The following is a 26,310-nucleotide window of genomic DNA, read 5'->3' as shown; positions in this document are numbered from 1 at the left end:
AGTCTTTTCCCTTAATGCCTGTTAAAGTAAGGTACAGTATCCAAAAACATTCTCATTTCTTTGCACAAGATTTGATTGCTCTGGCTATTCCTCACAAGGGGAAGAAGATTATAATCAATTTCCACTGGCTTCTGGCAATCTTTCCAAACCATTTGGGCACTGAAATACATGTTCCTGAAAATGATTTGTCAAAAATAAATTTCAGACAGTTCAACTGAAGCCCTTTACTCAGACAGTACTAACTACAATGGTTCCAAGACTTGATCAGGGCTGCAGGATGGGGGATTAAAGACTACCTTTGTGAATAAATTGAATTGCTATGACTAATAAAGAGGCTTGAGAACTATTCCAAAAGCTCCATCTAGTGGTCTTTCTATTACATTCTGAGAATTCTATAAAAGGGGCAATTTTAAACACTATTTAATGGATCCTCTGGATCTTGCAGATACCGTTGACGCCAGCTTACTGGTTGTTACTAAGGCAGCACGAAGAACACGCATTTTCCCAATTCAAACAGGGAAAGAATTAGGCTTGCACCGATTTTCTTTTTTCTCCTTGTGCCCTAAAATGGGAAACAGAAGTTAATTCAAAAACTTACAGATTGTGCTTTCAGCAACTCCATTCAAATTGCACTGGATATCTTTTAATCCAACAATGGCAGGGTAGACTTTGTCTCCAGAGAAATGAATACAGCAAGGCTAGGTTTGGTTCGGTTTCACTGCATGTAGGTTCAGACCCTCTTCAAGCAGGCTTGGTTACCATGGTTTCCAATTCAAGTTTGCTTAGAAGCAGTGATTCAGCTATTCGCTCATAACCTCTGTATTGTCCCAGCACTGTAAGAGAAGGCTGGCAAAGAAGAGAATCTGCTCTTCAACATAAATCAAATAAACTAATTAAATTCTTTATGAAGTTTTTTGGCAGTAGTCACACATCTGTATGGCATAGAACCTAGTACTGACATCTAGGGCATGACATACCCACGCATTTCTTAACTATCACTCTAGCCTAAAGTTGTAAACCTGAACTTGAAATTAACTACTACAGGTTATACTTTTCTCTCTTTAAACACATTTGGCTTAAAGTCGGCAAGAACACAGCCCAACAGTAAATTCTTCCACACAAATTCCACGGAAACAAACATCAAGCTCTTGGGAAACTCCCATGACTTTCAGTCTTGCTTTCAAGGTACAGCTTTTGGAGGGTTGTGTCTGAAGAATCAAAAAATCCAGTCTTCTAAGTGCATATGCAAGCCCACCCTAATTTTGCAGTATTTCCCTGCTATTCATTCTTTTGCTCCTGGATTGGCACAGATCGTTACCCAAATGCATTCCAGTTTTTCTACTTGTGTTTTTCCTTAAACCCACAGGACACGGGAAGGTTTTCTCATACACTTTATTCAAATTGTTTTCTTCAAATCTTGTAAGAGAACAGATTTCTCTTTAGACTGATTCCCTGTTGTAAGAGCTGGCACATGGGTCAATGTATAGCAACTGTGGATTCTCCTCTTTTCTAGAGCATCTCAGTGTTTCATGGGATAGTTGGCTGCTTTTAAGATTAAGTTTCAGTCTCATAAACTAACTTATATACAATACATAAAAAAAACTAAAAAAATTCACAAGTACACAGACTTATAGTTTTTTTTTAAAAAAAAAAACATTATGCCTCCACAAAAGGAAAAAAAGAGGCACAGGGGAGTATTAAGGGAATCATAATGTATGCTTTGGCCTAATTTGTTAATTATGCACCAAGCTTAATCTGCATTCCTAATTTGTGAGTTAGCATTGTTGATCTTGTTTCCTCTATAAAGAGCTAATAGGTGTGAAAAACAGAAGTTGACCTATGAAATTGAAGATGGCTTACAAGAGCCCAGTGATAAAGTAGGCTGCATTTCTGTTGCACATGGATATGCCATTGCTCTAAGTCTATGGTATTAGATATTCTAGAAATATCCATTTAAACAGAGCCCAGCAGAAGTCTTCTAGGACAAAGTCAGTACCTGCTAACTCAAGAAGTCTTGAGTAATTTTCTGAAGAAGTATATGAAGCATTAATTTTACTTTGGTCTCTCATAAATTCAAGATTAGAATCATTTTTAAAGGTCATAACCGATTGTGAGGGTAAAGTGGGATAGCAGCTGAACAAGGAAAAGAGCAAAACATGTTTCCAGAGCAAAAGTGTATGTCTCCTCAAACTATGTGCAGATACATACACAAAAAATCTAGTAATTTGTGAAACAAAAAAAGAGAGGACCAATTGTAGGACTCTTGTATTCTGGGAAAAAAAGTCTATGTTTACTCTGAATCGTTGGCCAAAGTGATACTGAAGACCGATCTGCAGGATTATCCCTCGACAAATACCTAGGAAAATTAGAAGAGTGCCATATCTGCAGTGTGTTCAGAGGGACTGTGCAAACCATTCTTTACATTTCCATGTTCAAGATGGCATAGAAGTTTGCTTTCTCTGTAAAAGAATGGCAACAAAGCATCCTAGAATCTTTGGCTAAAACAGAATTCAACTCAGTACATATACAGTAATTTCAAATTAGCAGCATTTGCCAGGCCATAAGTAAGCTTCTATTTCAAAAGGATGTTTTTACAAGACATCTGGTTTAATAAGAACCTTTGGATGGAACAAGGGATAAATTTATTCTAGGGACACTTTTGAAACTTTGAGTATAATTTTGTACACCTTAAAGACATAGAGTGGTGTTTCTTTTATATTTTATTTAAAAAACTACACTGTATGGTGCAAATAGACATTTGCTCAAACACGCAGCAATGACAACAGACACATTTCCAACTATGGCACTGAGGAAATATCTCACTACCACCACTGAATTTTCAACCCATGATTCTCATGTCAAGTGTACATCATCTCTGCCATGTGGGACATTTTCTTGGGAATATACAAGTAATACTCCATATACCCTGAAAGGTCTTCAATAGTCACATCATCCACAAACACACGAGCTTGTTCAGAACAAGACCGGGCAGAGCCTGAGGAACCCAGACCAGAAGGCGATCGGTTTGGCAAAGATTGTGAATGTACTTCCAGGACTGCTTTTTCACATTCCGACAGGACACTCCGCAAACCAGAAAAGGAGTATGCTTCTATTGCTTGCCACGGTTTGCAGTCACATTCCTTGTCCACACAAGGGCACTGCTTCCCATAACTCAGCTTGGATAGTGATCGGAAATCTGTGGTTTGGCTGGCATCCAGGCTGGTTTCAAAGGTCAAAGAAAAAGCATGACAACTCTTTTCCAAATTTTCGGAAGGCTGCTCATTTGTGAAAGTGCTCTGGTGTTCTGCTCTGGCTCTCCAGCAGATGCTGTTATCAAAAAGGGGGCATCTGTTTCTTCCTATGTATGGCTCTTCTGCAACACTAGAATCTGGACCAAGTTTGTTCTTTGATGTATCAGTCTGGCATTTGTGTTTCAGTTGGCTGTTTGTAGAAGATGCTTTCATGCTGCAGTATGTAAACTTAGGAGGATGGAGGACAGGAGATTTGGAACGTCTGCGACGTTGTGGCCTTGTAGCCCCTCTCAAGGGCTTCCTGGCACACCTATAACAAAAGGCAGAATTTTTAGATATTGGAACAAAAGATAAATTCGAAAGCAGGACAATGTTGTTTTCATTATAATGATGTTCTATAAATAAAATAAATAAACCTTATGGATTCTACTGATTCTACCTGCCTGGCAGGGGAATCAATCAGACTGAGGACTTCATGCGATGAGACTAACCTAACTAGAAATTTTTTTTATAGTTTTTAGCCTTAAAGGCAAACAACCGAAGTCAGACAGAGTTTTATTTTATAACTACATTTATAATACAATACACTATTAGGCGAAGGCAGCAGAAGGGTGCAAGAAGTACATGGTACAGTATGTTTCACCCTTCTGGGTAGATATCCATAATAGACACAAAGAGTATTTAATTTAATGAAAAGGTTGTGAACGTGCCACTACTAGTGATGTGACATACCCATGCCAAGTTTCTCTTGAGCAGCCATTTTGATGCCTGCCTCCATCAACAGCAGCTCTGATTGAAGCTCTCAGTCCTGTTCCTTCACTCACTGATGTAGAAGATCTAAATATAAAAAGGTGAATGACAGGTTAAAGTATTATTCTAGAAGAAAATTTCCACAGGCTAATTCCAACAATATATATTCCTTTTGATGAGAGATAACACACCTAGTCCATCAAAGCAAGTGGAATTATATTCTGTTGCTTATCTAAAGAAATAGGAATAAAAACCATGATACCATCTTGTCACACAACCATCAGTTAACAGCTTGAGTTAAAATGTCTCATAAAATATTTGTTTGTGAGACAAATCAATCTCTTTTTCTTGATTTGCATACTCACATGAAATCAAAAGTTCTGGATAGGGGCTTGGCTCTGATTGTCAGTAAACTGAACATGTGATAACTTTAAAAATTATTAAAGATCCCCAAGGTTGATTTGTGCCCTATTTCCTATTATGTATGTATTAACATTTCAAACTGTGGGACTGCCTATATGCATCATGTTTAAAATCAGGATATCTGAGCTACTCAAAATCAGTTATATCAATTTTGCAAACTAGGGATTGTGTATGAACACTGGGGTTCCAATACACGATATCACAAAGCAAGAGCAATTTCAATGGTGACCAACCTCGAAAGGTTACTTACTGAAAGTAACTGATTACAATTATAGCCCCAAATCCCAAAAAGACAATTACTGTTATTGTCAAATTTTTCGAAGTGAATTTCTCTTTGTTTCCTGAAAGTAAAGAACAGCTATGTTTAATTTTACTTTAAGAATACCCGACTGCTCCAAATCTGGTGGTTGTTGGTCCATGGTATAAAACACAGTCTATCTTATAATTACTTGAATAGCCCCATAAGGCAGAAGTATCAGTTAGCACTTAAACCTTGTGAAAGTCTTCCAGCATTTAATGAGACCAAATCACCTTCAATTATGAAAGTAACTATAGATTTACAATTACACTATAAAAGAAGCTGTTATCTCTCATTCAGTTACAATTATAATGTAACATAGTTGGAAAAGAAATTATTTACCAGTAACTGGTTGTTTGTAATTAGTGACTTCCAATTTCAGAGGAATGGCTGAAAACACGGTATGTGGATTGAAGGAAGACAGCAAAAACACTGACGCAAAGGCAGTGAAAACAGAACACCAGCTTTCATATGAAAACACACACGTTTCTTTCTGTGTCTTGGAAAAGTTCTTATAAAAGTCTCATGAATGTTACATAGTTGTGCAACACTTCCTTTTTACAAAATAAAGGTGTGAACCTGGGGTTACAAAGGACGTATTATTAGGCACAGTATTCTTCCAGGCATTTTAAGAACTTTTACTAGTGCTATCAATGCCTTTAGATCAGTGCTTCTGAAACTTGGGTCCTCAGATGTCTTTGATTACAACTCCCAGAAATCCTGGGCAGCACAGTTAGTGGTGAAGGCTTCTGGGAGTTTTAGTCCAAGAACATCTGGGGACCCAAGGTTGGGAACCATTGCTGTAGATCTTAGAAGTTTCCCATTTTGCTGCTGGTTTTAAGCATTGCAACACTTCCGCTGTTTGCTACTGGTTTTATCCTGGACTCCTTATGCAGCATATTTATTTACTGTTTATATTCCATGCATTATACACTGGGTAGAAAACTCTGCTTACTGGGTTGTAATAGTAAATAAGCAGTAAGCAAAATAATGAACTATGACTATTACCACCTACCCAGCTGGATCCACTCTCAGTTTTTTGAAAGCTGTTTGCAGGCTTTCGTCTTCTCCTTCTTTAGCTTCTGATTCCATCTGTAAATTGTTACAGTATTATTGGACCTGCCATGTAATGAATGCTAAGAAGAGAAAAATCAATTATTACATTGACATAACAGAAGGCAAAGCAAGTATGTTTTTAAAACTGTGCAGATTGCATTAATTACATTATTCTATTCACTACAATGGCTTGTACTACAACACCCAGACACTTCATGGAAAAAGGCATCTTTGAAGAGCTAGCTCCTGACTATTTGTCAGAAGAACATAATGGACTGTTTCTGCTGGATATGACTGTCAATTTTCAGCCTGAGACGACAAAATCAGATTTGAACATATACAATAGGACTCCCATATCCACTGAGGACTGGCTTCAAGCCCCAGTAGATACTGAAAACTATGGATAATATTTTAAATATTTTCAGACTGTGGATAAGTTAAACCGTGGACACTGATCCCACAGATACAGGGGTCCTATTGTATATTATGTGGACACTATGTAAATTATCCCTTCATGTAAAACCATTTTTCTTATTCACCATTAAATTTAGGCAAGAAACAACAAAGACTTTTCCCCTCTAATGAATTGTAGATCACAAAGGAAGAGAATGTTTAATTTAATAAATTACTAAAATATTATATAAGCTAATAGCCAAGGTCAGCTATTATTTAATATCAGAACCACAGCTGTCAAAACAGTTCTCAGAATTTGTCAGCAGAAGTCACCAATTCCAGAAATATCTGTTCCACCCCTGAATAAAATTGTTTAGATGGAGGATCAATACAGCAAAAGGAGGAAAGTCATGTGAACGTCCTAAGATTTTTAGCAAATTTTGTTCTTATTTGTATTTGAGACATCTTGGCTGAGTTCTTCATTTTATGTTGCTTATTAACGAAACATATCCAATATTTTAGTATACCATGTTTCCCTGAAAATAAGACAGGGTCATATTAATTTTTGCTAAGAAAATTCATTAGGGCTTATTTTCAGGGGATGTTTTATTTTAGAGTCATGTCATCTTCTGGTTGCTATACAATGCTGCACAATGGTGGAGGGTGGGGTTTCACTTAACTGGGGCTTATTTTGGGGGTAGGGCTTATAATACGAGCATCGTGAAAAACCATATTAGGGCTTATTTTCAGGTTAGGTCTTATTTTCGGGAAAACAGGGTAATTCCTTCCCAGAGAGCACAGAAAAAAATTAAGAATAAAAAAATAAAAATGTAAACAGTAAAATAGTGTAATGTATTTTATTGTGTTATTATGTTATTTATGCAGCATGCCAATAAAGGTTTCTGTTTCTGGTTTCTGGATATTCAAAAAAAGTCATCACAAAAGGGCTTCCAGAACAAAAACAATTTCTTTCCAACATCTGTTTTGGTGGGTTTCTCCAGGAATAAATTCTCCAGAAATAATTTCCATCAGTTACGTCTGAGATGACAAACTTTCTAAAACTTGCAGCTGTAGAAAAGGTAGCTGCGCAAGCATTACAGGTAAAACAAAATAAAAATAAAAGAACCAATAAAAAAGTGGATTTCATCCATGAAAGTTTACATTAAAATATAGTCTTTAAGGTGCCACATTTTTCTATTTTTTATTTGTTCTTTCGTTTTTTTTCTACTTGTAATTTCTAAAACTTGAGGACCACATTATGCATACTCCTTTGGGGCTACATGCCAAAGGTTGGCACTGTCAAAGACCTATCTCCCTTTTCTCTCTCCACATGTACAAATTCTGCTTTGTTCTCCCCATCCCGCACCTCCATCTCTCCTTCTCCCAATCTCTCTCCTCTATTTTCTGCTCTTATCCTCCCTTTCATTTTTCTCTCTCTGTATTAAGAAAGGGACAATCTTGTTATCACAATAAAGAGAGAAATGCAAATAATGCCTTAATGAAGGAAGAGAGTGGGTCTTTTTCTCTACTGGTAGTTCACTTCAGAAAGGAAGTGGATTTGGCCACACAGAAGAGGTAGATAGAGGTAGAGGAGAAGCCTGGTGTGCCACAAATTTACATTGCGATTCCTTCCAAACAAAACTGATACGGTTTCAGATTATTTGGAGTTTTAACTCTCAAAACCAACAAGTCAATCAGTGTCTAACCAGTTAAAAGAGGTCTTCTGCAGTCTGACTGCCATGCTTCTGCCATCATTTTGGTTTCTGTACTTTGAAGCAGCTGAAATGTGAGCTTTCCTAGCAATCTCCTACAGAAAGCACAGCAATAATACAATCTTGATATAACTGAGTCTGGGTGTAGGATTCCCAAAATGCATACTTGATCCTGGTAGTCTACTTCAAGAGCCCTGAGTAGAGATGGTGGTATTCATATTCATATACGAATATCCCCGCACGGGTGGACATAACGAGGGTCCAGCCCCATGGGGCCAGCCCATCCACTCACCTTCCGCTGTTGCTGCAAGATCCGCAATCCTTTCCCATCGCTCTGGAGATCACGAATGGCTTGCCACTCTTCAATCTTGGAGCGAGGCTCATTCTCCCACTTCCTGCCAGGAGTGGTTTGCAGACCGTGAGCTCCGGAGCGATAGGAAAGGATCATGGCGCTCACAGCAACAGCGGAAGGTGAGTGGCTGGTCCAGCCCCAGGGGAGTGGACCCTGATTATGTCCACCTGTGTAGCAGTATTCGTAAACGAATACGAATACCCCCATCTCTAGTCCTGAGCAGTTATCATGATTGGTCCAGACGCTGTGGGCTAAACCGCAGAAGCCTGTGCTGCAGGGTCAGAAGACCAAGCAGTCATAAGATCGAATCCACACGACGGAGTGAGTTCCCGTCGCTTCTCCCAGCTCCCGCCAACCTAGCAGTTCGAAAGCATGCAAATGCAAGTAAATAGGGACCACCTCGGTGGGAAGGTAACAGCACTCCGTGTCTAAGTCGCACTGGCCATGTGACCACGGAAGATTGTCTTCGGACAAACTCTGGCTCTATGGCTTGGAAACGGGGATGAGCACCGCCCCTAGAGTTGAACACGACTGGACAAATATTGTCAAGGGGAACCTTTACCTTTACTTTTACTAGAATCAGAAAACTTATAACAGGCAAATATAACAGGCAATAGTAAAGGTGCAATTGGTAACTAACTTTTTTAGCTCCACTTACGGAGATGCGACCAGAAGTACAGCAAAATATAGATACAGCATGAAGCATTAATACAGCATACACTAGGAATAATAAACTCCCCAGAGTTAAATTCACAAGAATTGTATTTTAAGAAAAGTTCTAAGAAATATGCAAGATAAAGGATGCACTATAAAAGGAAAAGATATTAAGATTTTGAAACATATTCCGTGGCAAATAAGACAGAAAAGGAGACAATACACAGAGTGGACAGATTTCCTGAGAACAAATTCAATTACATATAAGTGAAGGTCTCTCTTTTCAATTCCAGGTGCAGAGATATTCTATTAATTCAACAATAAAGGTAGAAGATTTTATGAAAAAAGGGTGAAATGGCTGGGCAGGAAAGAAGAAAAAAAGACAGATGAGAAACAGGAAGAGAAGCAATCAAGTGGATCATTAGGACCAAACTCAGAAGGAAGTTCAGAATTTCAGCTAGAAAACCAAATGGGAAGCGCCAAGAAAACCCACTATAAAAAAAGCATTTAAGAACAGGAAAGAAAACCTTAACAACAAAGATGGCTATAAAGAACCTCCAAGAAACTCATACGAAGAGAACAGAGTAACAATGGACATAAAAGAACTTACGAAACAATATATAAAATAAAAATTGGACACTATCTGTCTTCAAAACTTATAGTATGAAAATCAAGAACCACTTTATGAAAGATTTTTAATAAGTATTGGGAATGTAAAATAAAGGAGGGTGTTTTCAACCATATTGGCTGGACAAGTAGGGAAGCAGAAAAACTATTGGAGAAATGTTGAACAAAATTGTATTTTGTGAGATAGCATTTAAACTGGAATTGTCTTAATTGAGTATTATGTCTGAGACTGTAGATAATGAAATATTTGATAATACACATAATTACTGTAGCTATAATATGGGAAACACTGGAAGAAAACAGAAACATGATTATCTTAAAAAGGACACAAAAATTTGGAATGATTTTATAGCTGGACTAGAAATATGGATTGGAAAGCATAGATAAAAGAAGAACACGAAGGTCTAATCAGGGAATGAAGAGATTAGTAACTACAGTAATTCTGGTTAAACCTGTTAAATTGATCTTTTTTTATTTTATTTTAGTAGAATTGTATACGTGGATGTAAAACTACACTCACACTCTCTGGAATTTTACCCTTCCCCTACTCATGTCCCCTACCCAGCTTCCTATCCCCAAAACCTATCCCTATTGAAAAGGAGTAAAAATTAGTAAAAATGTGACAGCACACAACCAGCTTTCCCACTCTCACTTAGAATTGGCATAATCTACTTAAATACAGTCATTTTATTTTGTCACATCCTGCTCTGCACATCGAATCCACCCCCGTCTAATGGAACAAGTTACATTTTCAAAGGAAATAACGTGTATTATCAGTAGGACAATGCGTGCCACATTTATTCGCAATGAAAATCATATAAAAGTATTTAAACATTCATTAAATATTTAAAATATAGCTGTACTTTTTCCATCTATTAATTATATCAAAATCAATTAATTGTATTACCACAGCTAACAAAAAAAGAAAAAAAGAAAAAAGAAAAAGAAAAAAAGGAACAAAATCCTGTTATTTAATCCTTCAGCTATGTAGTTAAGAATTATATTTTATGATAGAACTGGCAACTAGTACACTCTGTCTAGAGGGGTGGGGTAGAAATCAAATAATAAATTAAAATAAATATTTCACATCATAAACTTCTACCATGTTTCCCTGAAAATAAGACAGGGTCTTATATTAATTTTTGCTCCAAAAAACACATTAGGGCTTATTTTCATGGGATGTTTTATTTTTTCCATAGACAATAATCTACATTTATTCAAATACAGTCATGGCATCTTCTGGTTGCTGCACAATGGTGGAGGGCGGGGTTTCACTTAACTGGGGCTTATTTTTGGGGTAGGGCTTGTATTACGAGCATCCTAAAAATCATACTAGGGCTTATTTTCAGGGTAGGTCTTATTTTTGGGAAAACAGGGTACAATCCATGAAAGAAAATTGAATATTGGAATAGACTGCTATAATGAAACTTTGCACATAACTACTTTCTTATTGTCGAACACAGTCGAAGTGGTTATTTCAAACAGATAGTTCCACCTATAGAATTTTTAAAACACAGGACTTTGAAATGCCTTGGCCACAAAAACATGGCTATGTGCGCAAGTACTAGAAAACTGAAATTCAATTGGCTGATTAATTGGAAGTCTACATGTGCAGTCTCTAAACTATGTCTGTCAAATTCTAATAAGTAGTTAAGAGTATCAGATTAAGACCAATGAGGTCCAAGTTGAAAGGTCCACTCAGCCATGAAATTGAGAGCGCAGTTTGGAGCCGATTTCTCTCTCTCATCAAAACTCATCCTACAGCATTGTTGTGAGGAAATACAGAGGAGATAATTACAAATCTTTGAAGATGGTCCGGATAAAAAAAAGATAAAGTAGTGGATTAAAAAGGGAAAAGATTTATATGATCTGAAGAGAAATCAGAGAAACTAGGTTTTTTTTAAAAAAACCCAACAAATTGCATTTTCTTGGGGGCGGTTCTTGCTAAAAGTAATTTGTAAACAGCCTTTTCTTCTGAGATGCTATTAAATGTTGCTAAAATCCTCAACAACAACAAGAGAGAGAGAGAGAGAGAGAGAGATGAATAAAGAAAGCAAGCATACTAAGTACTACATGATTTCTCACATGAAGTAAAACTGACTTAATGTAAGGCCTTTTTTGTTAGGGCATCTTGTCCTTTAATACTCACTCCCAAAGCATGCTCAGTTAGCATGCCTTATTTTTTTCAGCAGCAGGTACTTTAAAGCTTAAAGAGGCATTCTAGGATGTTTAACTTGCTGGACAGGATTATCAAGTTTTAACAGCTATCCTAGGGCCTTACATTCATTTTTACTGATATATTGTTTCATAATATTTTGGTGACTGCTTCGGGCAAATGTATTCTGTCTTATTGGTGAGCCAGTGGTACAGTGCAGAGAGTGTTAGGCTAGGAATCAGGGGATGTGGGTTCAAATCCCTGTTCAGTTGTGAAAATGCACTGCTCTGTGTGTGTGGCAATGGTAAAACCACCCTATGAGCACCTCAAATACATTGAAACACTCTTTAGGGTCGCCATAAGTCAGAAACAACATGGTGGCAAATAATAAAATACCTTCAACACAATATACACCTGCTTTCCACATAGATCCTAGCTGATCACCTTTCCCTCCCTCCTCTTCTTCCCCTCTCTTTTCCTCCATCCGCTCTGAATTTATATGATTAATCTGTGTCATCTGTTTTTAGGGTTTTTGTTGCTGCTTTTAATGTTTCTACCTTTATTTCTGTTTGTTTTTATATGTGTTGTAACCGCCCAGAGTAGTGCCTCGACACTAATAGGAGCAGGACACGAACGGAATAAAATACATAAACAAATACACTTATATAAACAAAATCCTCCACAACTTCAAGACTCGAGATAGCGCAGCAGACGATGCAATCACCTCAGAAGGAGTCGCGCAGAGGCTCCAACCGAGGCTCGGTCTTGGCCCACCCGCTCTTGTTGAGCACCCCTGCCCGGAGGGAAAAAGGCGAACGAGGGAGAAGGGAGGCGCAACCGCGCTCCTCAGGGGAGCCCCGAGGGAGAAACCCATCCCACTCCAACAGCCAGGCAGCCCCCCCCTCCCTTCAGACTTCATGCACACCTGAGAGACCCAGGACCCGCTTCACGGGGAACTGGGAGCCACCCACCCTACAAAACGCAACACTCACCCGATTAGTCCGGGGAGCCCCTGTCGGAAGTGAACGAAAAGAATCAACAGGAAGTGACGACGGAGCCCGCGCATGCGCTCAAGCGACGGAGACTCACACCTCCCCTCCGCGGGTTTGTCTTTTAGCTACTACTGTACAGTCCAATGTTTTCCTCTCCCTTCGTTTTCCCTTGCATAACCAAGAAGGCTCGTGTTGTGGCGCATGCGCATGAAACGCTCCTCGGCCGGCTTTCTTGGTCCGGGTGACGCTCTAGCGCCCCCCGCTGGATGCCTGTAACGCGGTTTTTGCATCCGGGCCTCTCGACTCATCGCCGCGCGTAAGACTTGTGAGGAGGGAGCGACGCTCGCCGCGGGGAAAACGAATCCTCGCTTCACGCTTCCCGGCGCGGGGCTTTGCCTTGATTCCTGCCTGCGCTGAGCAGCTGCGTAAGTACGGGCGGGCGCTCGTCTCCCTTGGGAGCTCCTCCCCGCCTCTCCTCAGGGAAGGATCCGCTTAGGAACGCCTGGCTTTTCCCGTCGAGGGAGGCTGGCTGGCTGGCTTCTGCTGAGTCACCCCCCGAGGCTTCGCGGCGTCTTCTTGGAGCGCCCGGTCCCGGTTCGGCTCCGTTCCTCTTTGGCCAGCCCGGTTCTTTTCGCGGTTTCTCCCTCCCGCCATCTTCTAGCCACTGGGTAGCTCCATCTCTACGCCGTTCTGGCGAACTCTGTAGGTCCGGTAGAAACTTCACAGGTGAAATATATTTTGTCACTGCATTTCCGTGGCAAGAGAAGGTGCCATTTCTCTCTCCCCCCCCCCGTCACGTTTCTGGCAAAGTTGCTTTTTGGACTGGAGTTCCAAGAGTCCCCCAGTCATATACTGGAAGTTGTAGTCCATAAAATGCCCTTTCTGAGTTCTGACACTCAGTACGTTGTTCTTTTTTTTTTTTAAATAATTAAATTTTTAATTTTATTTGACAACTATCATAATAGCACTGCATTGTTCTAGAAATATTTATTTATTTATTTAACTTATATGCTGCCCACTCTACCCAAAGGTCTCTGGGTGGCTTACAGCAATTAAAATTCAATTAAAATACAATAAAAGATGGCAGGGATCCCTGCCTTATTTATTTATGCATTTATTTATTTATTTAACTTATATGCCGCCTACTGTACCCAAAGATCTCTGGGCGCCTTACAACAATTAAAATTCAATTAAAATACAATAAAAGACTTACATACAGTGGTTAATGATAATGTGCAATTCTCATGGGTTCTTTGCCCAGCTATTTTGGTCCACATAGGATGAGACCTATACAGTACAGGTGAATTGAGGATGTAAATAGGTCTGAATTGCCTGTTAAAAATTATGAGTCTTGTGGCACCCTAACGGTTTGGTAGACTTGTGTGACGATGGATGTGCTGCACATCCCCTGGATGGACGTAGAATAGGGCATGATAAACCGCTTTTGAGTACCCTCTATCTAGAAAACCCTGAGAAGGGTTGCTATGAATTTTTGATGGCATGTTGTTGTTGTTAACTTGCTGAACTTGAGAATTAGTTTGTTACCTTAATGAAAGGGTTTTTTGTTTTCTTTTATTTTGGCTTTGATTATTTGCTGAGACACATGAACTCCATTTGGGGATCTGTGAGGGTAGGGTGAAGCCAGGGCATTTGTGCTTAGCCATCCGATTTTGAAAGGATTTTCAAAGCCAGGTTGAGGGTATTGTTAGTGGTATGATAGAGGAAATATATTACAGTAAGTAGGTAGTTAAACCCATGATGGGATTTATCAAAAAAGACCATTACTACATGTTTAAAAACTGAACTGGTCATTGGATTTAGTTCAGCTATCACACCAGATAGTGGTTAAGTAAGCATAACTGTGGCTTGGGTTGATGTCTAAATTGAAAAATAATGGCAAGAATCCCATTGGTGATTATTCTTGTGTAAAGTAAGGCACATAAGCCCTGGCAGCAAATTGCTGCTTATTAATGAACAACTACTGTAGTTGCATTCCTGGGTACACACCTGATCATGCAATCAGATGTGCATCCATCTTGTTAATGAGGAACAATTTACTACCAAGATTTATGTGGTTTTCCTTAAACAGTTGCCCAATGGATTACTGCCTGTATCCTTTACATTTTTATTTCTATATTATAAAAAATGAGTAAGTGGGAAATGAAAGCAGTCAAACATCTCTGAATTAGCTGTTGGTACATAGGGACGTGGTGGCGCTGCGGGCTAAACTGCAGAAGCCTGTGCTGCAGGGTCAGAAGACCAGCAGTCGTAAGATCGAATCCACATGGCGGAGTGAATGCCCGTTGCTTGTCCCAGCTCCTGCCAACCTAGCAGTTTGAAAGCATGCAAATGCAAGTAGATAAATAGGGACCACCTCTGTGGGAAGGTAACAGTGTTCCGTGTCTAAGTCACACTGGCCATGTGACCACGGAAGATTGTCTTTGGACAAATGCTGGCTCTATGGCTTGGAAATGGGGATGAGCACCGCCCCCTAGGGTCAAACACGACTGGACAAAAATTGTCAAGGAAAACCTTTATCTTTTACATAACCCATCTAAACATAGTTTCTGGTTTTGTTTAAATTAGTTAGACTTGGTAGCTTGATGTTCCTTTCATGTAAGCAAGCGTAATGATTCTTGTTTATATCTTGTTATATAAAGTTGTAATATAATTGTCTGAATGCAGCCTTGGTTCAAATATACAGTACTGTAATGGCAAACCATAGTTGATGCAGAATGAAGAAAGTGTGAGCTTGCATACTCCCTCCTCACTTTGTGTGATTGCATTTTTTCAGCAGTCATTAATGGCTTGCCATTAATTTAAAAAAAAAAACAGCTATAATTCTTGGAAATAATAACAATATTTCTTAACAAAGTAGTTTGCAATCATATAGGTCTTGTGAAATAACAGAAAGGGCAAGACTCTAAGCTTGTTCACATCAGTGCTGTATAAATTGATTCTCTTCAGCTCTTGCCCTCTAATTTCTGCCTTACATTCCCCCTCCTTCATGCTATCAATTGTCTTGTCCTTGCTAAAAAATTAACTTGTGGTTTGGGTTTGTTCTCTTTAACACAACTGTACTTTATCTAATATTGAGCTGTTTCATAAAGTAGCATTATATTTACAATATCTTTATCCCACCTTTCTTCTTAAAAAGAATCCAAGGCAGATTACATCATTAAAAAGACAATATGTAGAAGCTAAAAACAGTAGGTGTACAAATACTAAAAAATAATTAAACACGTATTACATTAAAAGCAGTAATAAAACACATTTAAAACAACAGAGCACAATCACTCATTTAAAAACCCCTCTCAGTTCACCAATTACTAAGGAAAAGCTTGCCTAAACATTTATTTTATTAGATTAGATTAGATTAATACTCTGGGTGGCATTACAAATTTAAAAACAGTAAACGCAATAAACATGCAATTAATCCAGGATGGTGAATTTAAGATAAAGTTTTTTGCCTGCTTCCAGAAGGATAGCAATGATGGGGCCAGCCTAGCTTCCCATGGGAGAGATTCCAGAGTCTGGGAGCAGCAACAGAGAAGGCCCTCTTGTGTGTCCCCACCAAGCACACCGGTGAGGATGGTAGGACTGATTATCTTAAAGACCAGGCAGGCTCATAGAGAGAGATACAGTCTTTTAGATAGCTTGGACCCAATCCATTTAAGGCTTTATAGATTAAAACCAGCCCGGAAACAGATTCACAGCCAGTGAAGCTGCTGTAACCGGGGGTGGGGTGGGGTCACATGATCTCTGTAATCTGGCTGCTGTATTTTTGGACCCTCTAGAGCAGTGGTCCCCAGCCTTGGGCCTCCAGATGTTCTTGGACTACAACCCCCAGAAGCCTTCACCACCACCTCTGCTGGCCAGGATTTCTGGGAGCTGAAGTCCAAGAACATCTGGAGGGCTCCTGCAAGCCTCGTCGTCGAAGTGCCATGACAGCTGCTGCATGGAGGGCAAGAAGCTCCGCCAGGCTCGGCTGGTTGATGTGGAGGTGCTGCTGAAGGAATCCGTGCTGTTGCCTGACAGGCTTCTCCAGGAACAGGGATGGGGCGTGGGGCGGCGTCCCAGTGCCAGCAGGCTGAGCCTGGCCTAGGCTGCTGTCGTGGCTGTGCCCGCCCCCCTCTGCTGTGACCCACCTCTCCAGGCACTGGAAGGAGAGGCGCCTCACCCTCCACCATGGCCAGCCCCACCGCTGCCACCTCGGCTGCTGTACGCCACCAGCAGGAGACTGTCGCCGGCCACCATCCACCATGGCTCGGTTGCAGTCAGGTCGGACAAGGGTGCAGGAAAGGGTGATGGGCAGCCGGGGACCCCCCCTCTGGGCAGAGGAGGAGGAGGGAAGGGGGTTAGGGTCTCAACCTCATTACCCCCAGGATTTTCCTTTTTACCCCATTTGGGGTAACTTACCCCTGTTCCCTGACCACTGATTTAAAACAAAACAGAAAACGAGAGTTTGCCTCTTGTGTTTAAATGGCAGATTCAGTTTAATCTTTCTATGTTGCTTTCTTTTCCTTCTGTTCATCTGTTTGGCAGGTGGACATTGCTAGAAGTAGTCTTGTAATAATTGCTTCCTTTTCTACCTTCCTTGTTCCCTGATTCAACAGTTAACATGTACATCAAACACATTATGACACAGCCATCCTTCTAGATGTGTCATAATGATATCCAGTAGGCAGCTAAGAAACATGTCCGAATTAAATCCTTCCAGAGCAAGCAAACATCAGCGAAGTTCAGCAGAGAAGGGAGCTGTGTCCAAGTAAGCCATTTTTCCTGGGTTTTTTTTACCAGTGTGAAGGGCACAGACTATTCAACCATTAGTTTGGAGCGAACATATGCAATTTATCAATCTCAATCTAATAGTTGCACAGAATCCTGTTCACAAATGTGGAGCATAACAGTTCTGTGCTTGGAGTGCTCTGTGTTTGCTCTGGTTTACTCAGGCTTACTGGATACTTAATATTGTTTTAAATAGCTTTTGCCTATATTTTACATAGAACAATTACTGGTGTTTATAATAACTTTAACTGTACACAAAATGATTTTTGGGACATTTCATTTGTACTTAGATTGTCTTCTACAAATAATTGCATTTTCCTGTGTAAAAATAACCATACATAGGAACTCATTACACAAGACTGAGCTCCACTGGAGCATGTCCCTTGTATCTATGTATACTAGGACACAGTCTTAACAAGCCAAGATAGTTGTGGGCTTGTTGAGCTATCATCGAAAGTTTGATCAGATGGGCCTTTTTTCTGTGGTCTGGTTCAGGTTGGGGACTGGCCAATGTGAGAATGGGAGTGGGAGGAGAAGACCCTTCCATCCCCACACTGTCCCCACTTCCCTGGAAAAGGGAGATGCCAATTTTCACCTATTCCGAGGAGGTGGGGAGAAGGAGCTGGAAAAAAGTCCCATTTTGGATGAAAAGGCAAGAAATAGAAAGGGAAGGTGGCAAAGGAGAGAGGGAAATGATAAACAGAGGGAAATGATATACAGTGGTGCCTCGCTTAACGATTGCCTCATTAAACAACAAAACCACTATACGATGGCTGTTTTGCGATCGCAAAACGATGTTTAATAGGCAAAATCCGCTTTGCGACGATTGGTTCCCTGCTTCGGGAACCGATTCTTTGCATCACAACGTTTTTAAAACAGCTGATCGGCGGCTTCAAAATGGCCGCCTGCTGTGTTTTTGGATGGATTCCTCGCTTTACAGGCACCGAAAATGGCCGCCACTATGGAGGATCTTCGCTGGACGGTGAGTTTTTCAGCCCATTGGAACGCATTGAATGGGTTTTCAATGCGTTTCAATGGGATTTTTTATTTCGCTTAATGAGGATTTCGCTCTACAGCGATTTCGCTGGAACAGATTATCCTTGTTTATTTATTTTATTTATTTATTTATTGGATTTATATACCGCCCCATAGCGCTACAAGCACTCTCCGGGCGGTTTACAATTTTAATTATAAAGGCTACACATTGCCCCCCCAGCAAGCTGGGTACTCATTTTACCGACCTCGGAAGGATGGAAGGCTGAGTCAACCTTGAGCCGGCTACCTGGGATTTGAACCCCAGGTCGTGAGCACAGTTTTAGCTGCAGTACAGCGTTTTAACCACTGCGCCACGAGGCTCTTAAGGCTTGTTAAGCGAGGCACCACTGTATAAAGAAAGGACAATAGGAAAGGAACCAGAGGAGGCAGGATGGATGGAAAGTTTAAAAAAACACACCAAGAAAAGGTATTGTCTGAAGGGAAGGAATGGATAACTTTGGAGAATCCTTGGACTGGGGAATACAAAAGGCTAATGGTGCCTGTGAAGGAAGCTGAAAGGAGACATTATTCTTGTCCTCTGAAGAAGCCCTCTAATGTGGGGGGGGGAGGTAGAGGGAGAGATGGAAAAATGAAGAAGAGAGAGCTAGCTGCCAAGATGGAAGAGACAGGCGGTGGAGAAGTGTAAAATGGCTCTATCTCGAAGCAAGCAGAACTCCTCTTTGAAATCTCAGGTTGGTGAGCTGATGGAAGGACAGAGAAAGAAGTGGAGTGCTTGGAGAGAGAACCACTGCCAGTGCTCTTCGTTCTGTTGCCATTGGGGGCCATGCCAGAATTCATACAGACCCTGACGGGCAAAAGAACTGTTTTGGGAAAGAACTGTTGGGAGAAGTCCAGGAAACCCTTTACTTATGCCATTGGAGACAGAAGTGAAGTTGGAAATTGAGAATGTTGATCCCACCACTGCTGTACCTAAGTTAATAAACTGTGATGTATAATTGCTATACAGTATGGCTAAACTTGATGTCTAGACCCTTTTCATTAGTCAAATACAGTGGTGCCTCGCATAATGAGTGCACCGTTTAACGACGAATTCGCATAGCGATCCCTTTTTTGGGATCGCTAATGTGATCACATACCGATGGTTCCAATGGGCAAAACTCGCATTGCGACGATCGGTAAGTGTTTCGCTTACCGATCTTCGCATTGCGATGTCAGGGAATCAGTTGTTCGGCGGTTCCAAAATGGCCGCCGGAACACCCAAAATGGCCGCCCGCATTGTTTTCGCGCCCTGCCCACGCTTACCGAGGGCGCGACAATGGCGACGCTATGGGGAAACTACACACAACGGTGAGTTTTAGAGCCATAGGGATGCATTAAACTAAGTTTAATGCATTTCTATGGCGTTTTCTCTTCCGTATAGCGATGTTTCCCCATAGCGATGGTTAATCCGGAACGGATTAACCTCGCTATGTGGGGCACCATTGTATACTGTGATTTTCTGTATTTAATTTCCTTCGTTTTATTCTCGGTGTTGTGTTTTTCAGCCTGCAGGGAGAGAGAGAGTGCAGTGGATGTTCTCTGACAATGGTGGAGATTGAGGAGAATCTCCAAGCAGCTTTTAAAAAGCTAAGAGTTGATTCAGAAGGGTAAGTGACCATGTAGTTAGATATTGAGAATAGAATCATAGATCTTTGCGCTACACAGTGTGGGGACATGAAATTAATTATATAACTGAACCGAACCTTCTTCCTGTCATTGTTTTGAGCAGAGGTTTGAATTTATGCAACCAGTCTAATGGCTGGGAAGCACTGTCTCACTCCGCCATAGTTTCTCTCTGCTGTATCTTCTGGCCACTGAGACTTTTTATGAAATAAAGAGAGAGGCATTTTGTGTAAGACATCTTACATGCAATAAATTCAGTGCTTCTTACATCAGTTTGTTTAACAGAATGAGTTGTACTGTTATCCATACAGTGCAGATATCAAGCTGGCACTGAAATAATGGCTTACCTAAAGTCATCTAATGAGCTGACAGTAGTAGGGATGGACACAGTGAAAATTACTGTATTTCTTTTGTTTTAGGTTCATTTTGTGGGAGGATGCTCCTTTTATGTTTATATTTTTCATGTACCAGTCTTTTAGTTTTAAACAAAAGACAATGGCTCTTTTAATAACCATCTGCCATCATGTCAATTCTGACTTACGATGACCTATTTCAGGTAGAGAATATTCAGAAGTATTTTGCCATTCCCTTCTTCTGGAGGCACCCTTGGACTGTGCAGCTTGCCCAAGGCCAACACAGGCTGACTCTGCTCACAGGCGACACATTTTTAGAGTTCACACACACAAGTTACTTTGATTGTAATTTGGTTGTTTTCAAAAACACTCCAAACTTATATAGAAAATTAAAGTTCAGATCTGTTGTGATTGCTCTGGGTTAAGTTTTTCCAGCTCCTGAACTTTTCTCCTTACCACCCCCAGTTATACATAGTGTTTGGCTGACTCATGGAAATGTAGTAATAAATAATGGAATCTACAAAGGAAGCATGACAGAGTATGTTGAAGTTGGAAGGCTGAGGCATTATGTATTCATCCTGAAGGAACTGATGAGGCAGTGATGAGAAATCTGTAAGCTACCTGAAACCTCTGGGTGTTGCTGTATACTTGCTTCTTGGCTCTGTTATTTATTTATTTGCTTGGTTGGTTCCTGTAGTGCAATGATTTAGAAATTATTCTAGTAAAGCCACTGTTAAGCATAGACTGGTTTTCTCAGCAAGGCCACCAGTTGTCCATTCTAACTGTAGCAGCAAGGAGGTTTTGAATGTCTTTTCAAGCACATGTTCTGTTCATGAAAAGGCAACAGGGTGAATCTACAGTCTTTCAAGCGGAACATTTCTCAGAATCCTCTGCAGTATACATTGTTCCTTGATAGATTACACTCTTTGGAAAAGGTTCCTTAGAACACAGTGTTCAAGAGCCGGGATGTGGCATGATATTTTCAGAGCTGATTAAATTACATTAGTAAAATCTAGGGCTTAAGGCCAGGTGCTAATTCCAGTTCAAGCAGACCCACTGAATCAATTTCTGAATGGTCAGTCAATACTTAGGTAAATCTTATTGATTTAGTATATCTAGTCTATTTGGGAAAAACCTAAGTCCTGGATTCAGGCAGCATAATTTTGTTTTTATACTGTTCTGTCAAGCTACCTTGGGAGGAGGGGTTGTGATCAGAGAGGTGGCATGGGGAAGATAGGAGGTAAGGCTTGTTTGCCTCCATTCTCACTGTTTTAGTCAGTAACATCCTTGGCAGACAGTAGGAATGTTGTAGACATAATATATCTTGACTTCAGTGAATCTCTTGACAAGGTGCCCCATTATATTCTGATTAACAAGCTAACCACGTGTAGGCTGGATAGAACAACTATCAGTAGATACACTGTTGGTTACAGAGTCATACTCAGACTCCTTATCAATGGCTCCTTTTCAAACTAGGGAGAGGTAGTGAGGGTGGGGCGGTACCATAAGGCTCAGTCGTAGGCCCAGTGCTCTTCAACATTGCATGAGAGGGTGCAGGGAATACTTATCAAATTTGCAGATGACAGAACATTGGGTGGAATAGCTAATATCCTGGAAGACAGAAACAAAATTAATCACTGGGCTGAAAAACAACAGAATGAAATTTAACAGGGACAAGTGCAAAGTTCTACACCAGATAAACCAAAAACAGTTACAAGATGGCAGATAGTTGGCTCAATAATACTGTGAATGAGAAGGATCTTGAAGTTGTATATCACAAGCAGAATATGAACGAACAGTGTGATGTGGTTATAAAAAGGGCAAATGATATTTTAGACTGCATTAACGTAAGTATAGTCTTTAAATCCTGCGAAGTACTAGTTTCCCTCTATTCGGCATTCGTTGAGTACCGTGTCTGGTTCTGGACACCACAGTTTAAGAAAGATGCCGATAAACTGGAAATAGGGCAACAGTAATCATCAGGAGACTATAAACCTAGTGCTTTGAGGAAAGGTAGAAAGAACTTTATTCTGAGTGCTCACTGGAAGGACAGATCCTGAAGCTGAGACTCCAATACTTTGGCCATCTCATGAGAAGACTCCCTGGAAAAGAACCTGATGTTAGGAAAGTGTGAAGGCAAGGGGACGACAGAAGATGAGATGGTTGTACAGTGTCATTGAAGCTACCAACATGAATTTGACCCAACTTCGGGAGGCAGTGGAAGACAGGAAGGCCTGCGTGCTCTGGCCCATGGGTTCATGAAGAGTCGGACACGACTAAACAACAAGAAAGAACTGGGTATGTTTCGCCTTGAGAAAAGAAGACAGAGGGAAGATTTGATAGCACTTCTGAAACACTTAAAAGATTGTCATACACAGAAGGGGCAGGATCTGTTCTCTGTCATCCCAGAGTTCAGGACACATAATAATGGGCTCAAGTTATAAGAAGACAGATTTTGATTGAATATCAGGAAAAACCTTTTAGCTGTTAGAGCAGTACAAGAGATAATAGAACCAGTTACTTCGGGAGGCAGTGAGTGTTGCAATGCTGGAGGCATACAGGAAAAAATTAGACAGCCATCTGTCAGATCTACTTTGATTTGGTTTCCTGCATTGAGTAGGGGGTTAGACTCGATGGCCTTGTAAACCCCTTCCACTTCATTATTCATGATTTGGATTAGCTGTAGTGTAAAACTAAAAAAGCTGGCTGACCTGAATCAGTCTTACCTTGTTCATTTTGGCCTTTTAAAAAATCAGTGTAATAAATCTACAGTTTATTTTGAGCCATGCTAAGAGGAGTTTATATTCCCCCTCCCTATTTGTCTGACCATTACTTTTTACATCATTCAAAATGATAATTGCAATATTTTTATGTTTTAGGTCTAGTGGTTCTCCCGTGAATGAGGGGGCACCTACAAGAACATTGGCAAAAACTTCAGATGAAACCAAAGGGAAGTCTGTCTTTGCGTCCAAAGATAGCTGGCATTGGTAAGATGAATGGGTTCTAATGAGAAGCTACTGAAATTAGGAGATGCTGAAATGTTCTGCCACAGTTTTCCTGGAACTGGTTAACAGTGATGAAGAGACTGGAATGTAAACAGCAATAAGTGGGTACTGGGGAACATAGGGTGGTGGTTTGATCCTGCAAACTCTTACATTCTTAAGTAGGAACACATTTGACCGTTGTTACTAAGACATATTTCTGTGCCTGAAGAAATTGCTGAACTTTCCTTTTTTTTTTTTTTTTTTTTTTTTTTTTTTTTTTTTTTGGTAAAAAGGCAGAAAAGGTACTGGGAATTTCTGTCCAAATAGAGTGCTAATCATTATTTATAGTCTGTCTTTCTGCCAAAAAAAAAAAGGCACAAATCAGTGCTTCGGGGATTTAAAGTGTTGTAGGATTCTGATGTGTTGTGTTCTGATCCTAACAGAAGTGTGAGGGTGTGTTCAGATATTTTGTTACACTCATGGGAATTGCTTACATTTGGGAATGCTGAGATTCAAGTTCTTTGCACCCTAGATAGGTGAGTATAACAAGTGATCCTTCGAAAAAAATCAAAGCTGTTACTTAAATACCAGCTCTTCTCTGTGGATCACAAGATAGGTTGATAAAAAAAATATCTCTGGTTTTGTGCAGTTGAATTACTACATTTTTGCATTTTCACCTAGGTGTTTGAAAAAAACATTGAGAGGGACAATGAGACTGCAGCGTCGCCGGCGGTCAAAGTCTCCAGTTCTCCATCCTCCAAAGTTCATCCACTGTACTACCAAAATGCAGAAGAACCCAGTGGATATTTCTGACAGCAGTGGTGTCTTGGGTGTGTCATCTACAAAGGAATTCTCTAAGAATGAACAGGCTAGTCATTCCTTCAATGATACTGGAGTGAAGCAAACTAGTGTCATGCCTTCTGGGACATCCATGGTTGGAGTGATGAAAAATGCACCTGAAAATGGCCCTGCCAATATTCTTCGTACTAGCATTCTAAAGGCCAAAAATCTTTCTGATTTCCAAACAGTGTCTGAGCAGAACAAAAGGGGTCTGTGTGCGTGTGTAGATGAAGCCTGCCAGTGTAAGCAGTGGCAGGATATGAAAGTGTACATGTTTTCTGGCCTGCAAAACACTCCTCAGTCGACGCCAGAAAGAATAGTACATGTGCAAAACAGTTCCCAAACTTTACCATCAAGAGCTCCCTCCAGCTCTCTCAGGTCTTGCTCTGAGCAAGCGAGAGCTCATGTTGATGATGTGACTATTGAAGACCTTTCAGGGTATATGGAAAATTTCCTATACATCCCCAAGAAAATGTCCCACATGGCTGAAATGATGTACACCTGACAGCAGTAGGCTCTGGTGAACAAACACCCTTGGTCACACTCTGTCTTGGAAGCAGTTGCTCTCTGTGCTTGTAATAAAAGCACTTCGCATCACACAATGTCCTTTTATTTTTCCTGCTCCATCAATTCAGAAAACTGAAATTCAAAACACAAACTGAGGAAAGATACGGTCTTGTATAGAATATAGTTTGGAAAAAATGTTGAGACTGGTAGGTTGCAGAATTGCAGTTAGTCTGTAAGAGAAATGAGAAGTGCTCTGTGTTGTGGGCCAGACAGATCATCTTGCAGTGTTTTACGATGATAGTTTAAAATACTCAGGTCCCATAGATCCTGTCAGCCAGGCCTGGAGAACCAGGACCCTTCAAATGTTGAATGACTGCTGCTCCCATTAGTTATAGTCAGTGTGGTTAGTGTTGAAAAATAATGATAGCTGCAGTCCAGCAATAACTATAGAGCTGTATGTTTCTCATCCTTGCTGTGGAATTGAATATTGGCTGAAAAGTCTAATGTCTTTTTCTTTTGTTTTACTCCCCCCACCCCCAGTATTGGGTTTCTGAGGCAGTCTAATTGTTAGGAAACAGCATTAATCATCAGTCTAATAATGGAAGAAAATCTGTATTTATTCCTTCTATGCAATGCATTGAGTACATCATGAAGGGAATTATAGAAATATACAGGAGAATGAATCCTTTATAATAATGTAATCTAAATTTGGATTTCTAGGAGATAATGAAGTTTAGTCATTTTATGTGGCCGCTAGATGTCAGTATTGCGCCACATCCTGTGATGAATATAATCTCAAGTAGAGATGTGTGAGGAATTTTCACCTGTTGCATATGGTCTGGGGATTTTTCCAGTCTTTAGCATCCAGAACTCTGAAAAATGCATCCAATAAAATGCACGTATTTAAAAAACATCAAAGTATACAAACAGCATTAGAAAATGTGGATGCATGGAAACATTAGGTACAATTTGAAAGAAATATGTGCATTTTAAAGAATACTAAACGAAAATGAGGTTTTGTTTAAAAAAAACCACACACAGAGTAGACTAGACCAGGAAGTGGGGAGAGGAGGACTTGACAGATGTGCACTTTCTTAACCTTGGTCAGTTTTTGTGCAGTGTTCAAACTGTTTGCACCTTATCTCAAATTTTTCAAGTGTTGGCGAGAAAGCTCCTTTGTGTGTACAGCCAAAAGAGCAATACTGTATATATTGAAAATGTTTACATTTTCTACAAGATACGTGGTGTAAAGTTTAAATCAAATGTTATAAGCTCTTCTGTAAAGGCAACTGTTGTGCTGGGAGATTTGGCCTAATAAACTGTGCTACTTCAAAGCAGTAGTAAATACTCTTGAGGACTTTTTAAAAATTGTCAGAGTATTTAGGTATGTGCTGTTCTTTGCTAAATGAACAGTGGAATTCAGTTCATGGTTGGGTGAGTGCATAAACTACAGTGACCAAATGCAAAAGGAGGTGAGGATTTTGAAACTTCAGTTCTATAGAAGAGCAAATTTCAGA

At 40.2% G+C, this 26,310-nt stretch overlaps 2 protein-coding genes across 5 annotated transcripts in view; one reads left to right on the top strand and one right to left on the bottom strand.

The window, feature by feature from the left end:
- Window positions 1–2,702: 2,702 nt before the first annotated feature.
- The window catches only part of LOC110071776 (oxidative stress-responsive serine-rich protein 1), a 113,513-nt gene continuing 89,905 nt past the window's right edge, over window positions 2,703–26,310 (bottom strand). Inside the window, exons 1-4 of one of the 3 annotated variants that reach the window (XM_020779424.3) lie at window positions 12,664–12,796; window positions 5,738–5,858; window positions 3,984–4,088; window positions 2,703–3,561 (exon numbers count right to left, since the gene is read on the bottom strand). In XM_020779424.3, coding sequence (XP_020635083.2) covers window positions 2,859–3,561; window positions 3,984–4,088; window positions 5,738–5,814 — 885 coding nt within the window. In that variant the 5' untranslated portion in view covers window positions 5,815–5,858; window positions 12,664–12,796 and the 3' untranslated portion in view covers window positions 2,703–2,858. Of the gene's footprint in view, window positions 3,562–3,983; window positions 4,089–5,737; window positions 5,859–12,395; window positions 12,554–12,663; window positions 12,797–26,310 lie in introns of those variants that run through there. The other 2 variants (XM_020779425.3, XM_072996920.2) reach the window with 2 other exon arrangements.
- LOC110071775 (oxidative stress-responsive serine-rich protein 1) lies at window positions 12,949–26,130 on the top strand. 2 transcript variants are annotated; one of them, XM_020779419.3, is made up of 5 exons: window positions 12,962–13,088; window positions 17,280–17,431; window positions 19,992–20,093; window positions 23,342–23,449; window positions 24,128–26,130. In XM_020779419.3, exons 2-5 carry the CDS (start codon window positions 17,334–17,336, stop codon window positions 24,789–24,791), a joined length of 972 nt encoding a protein of 323 aa, XP_020635078.3. In that variant the 5' UTR covers window positions 12,962–13,088; window positions 17,280–17,333; the 3' UTR covers window positions 24,792–26,130. The 2 variants fall into 2 exon arrangements, with proteins under 2 accessions (XP_020635079.3, XP_020635078.3); XM_020779420.3 differs by lacking the exon at window positions 17,280–17,431 and having other exon boundaries at window positions 12,949–13,088.

This window comes from Pogona vitticeps, chromosome 4 (genome assembly GCF_051106095.1).
Source record: "Pogona vitticeps strain Pit_001003342236 chromosome 4, PviZW2.1, whole genome shotgun sequence".
Taxonomy (NCBI): domain Eukaryota; kingdom Metazoa; phylum Chordata; class Lepidosauria; order Squamata; family Agamidae; genus Pogona; species Pogona vitticeps.
The sequence above is the reverse complement of the archived record's forward strand: the minus strand, read 5'-3'. Positions and strand labels throughout refer to the sequence as shown.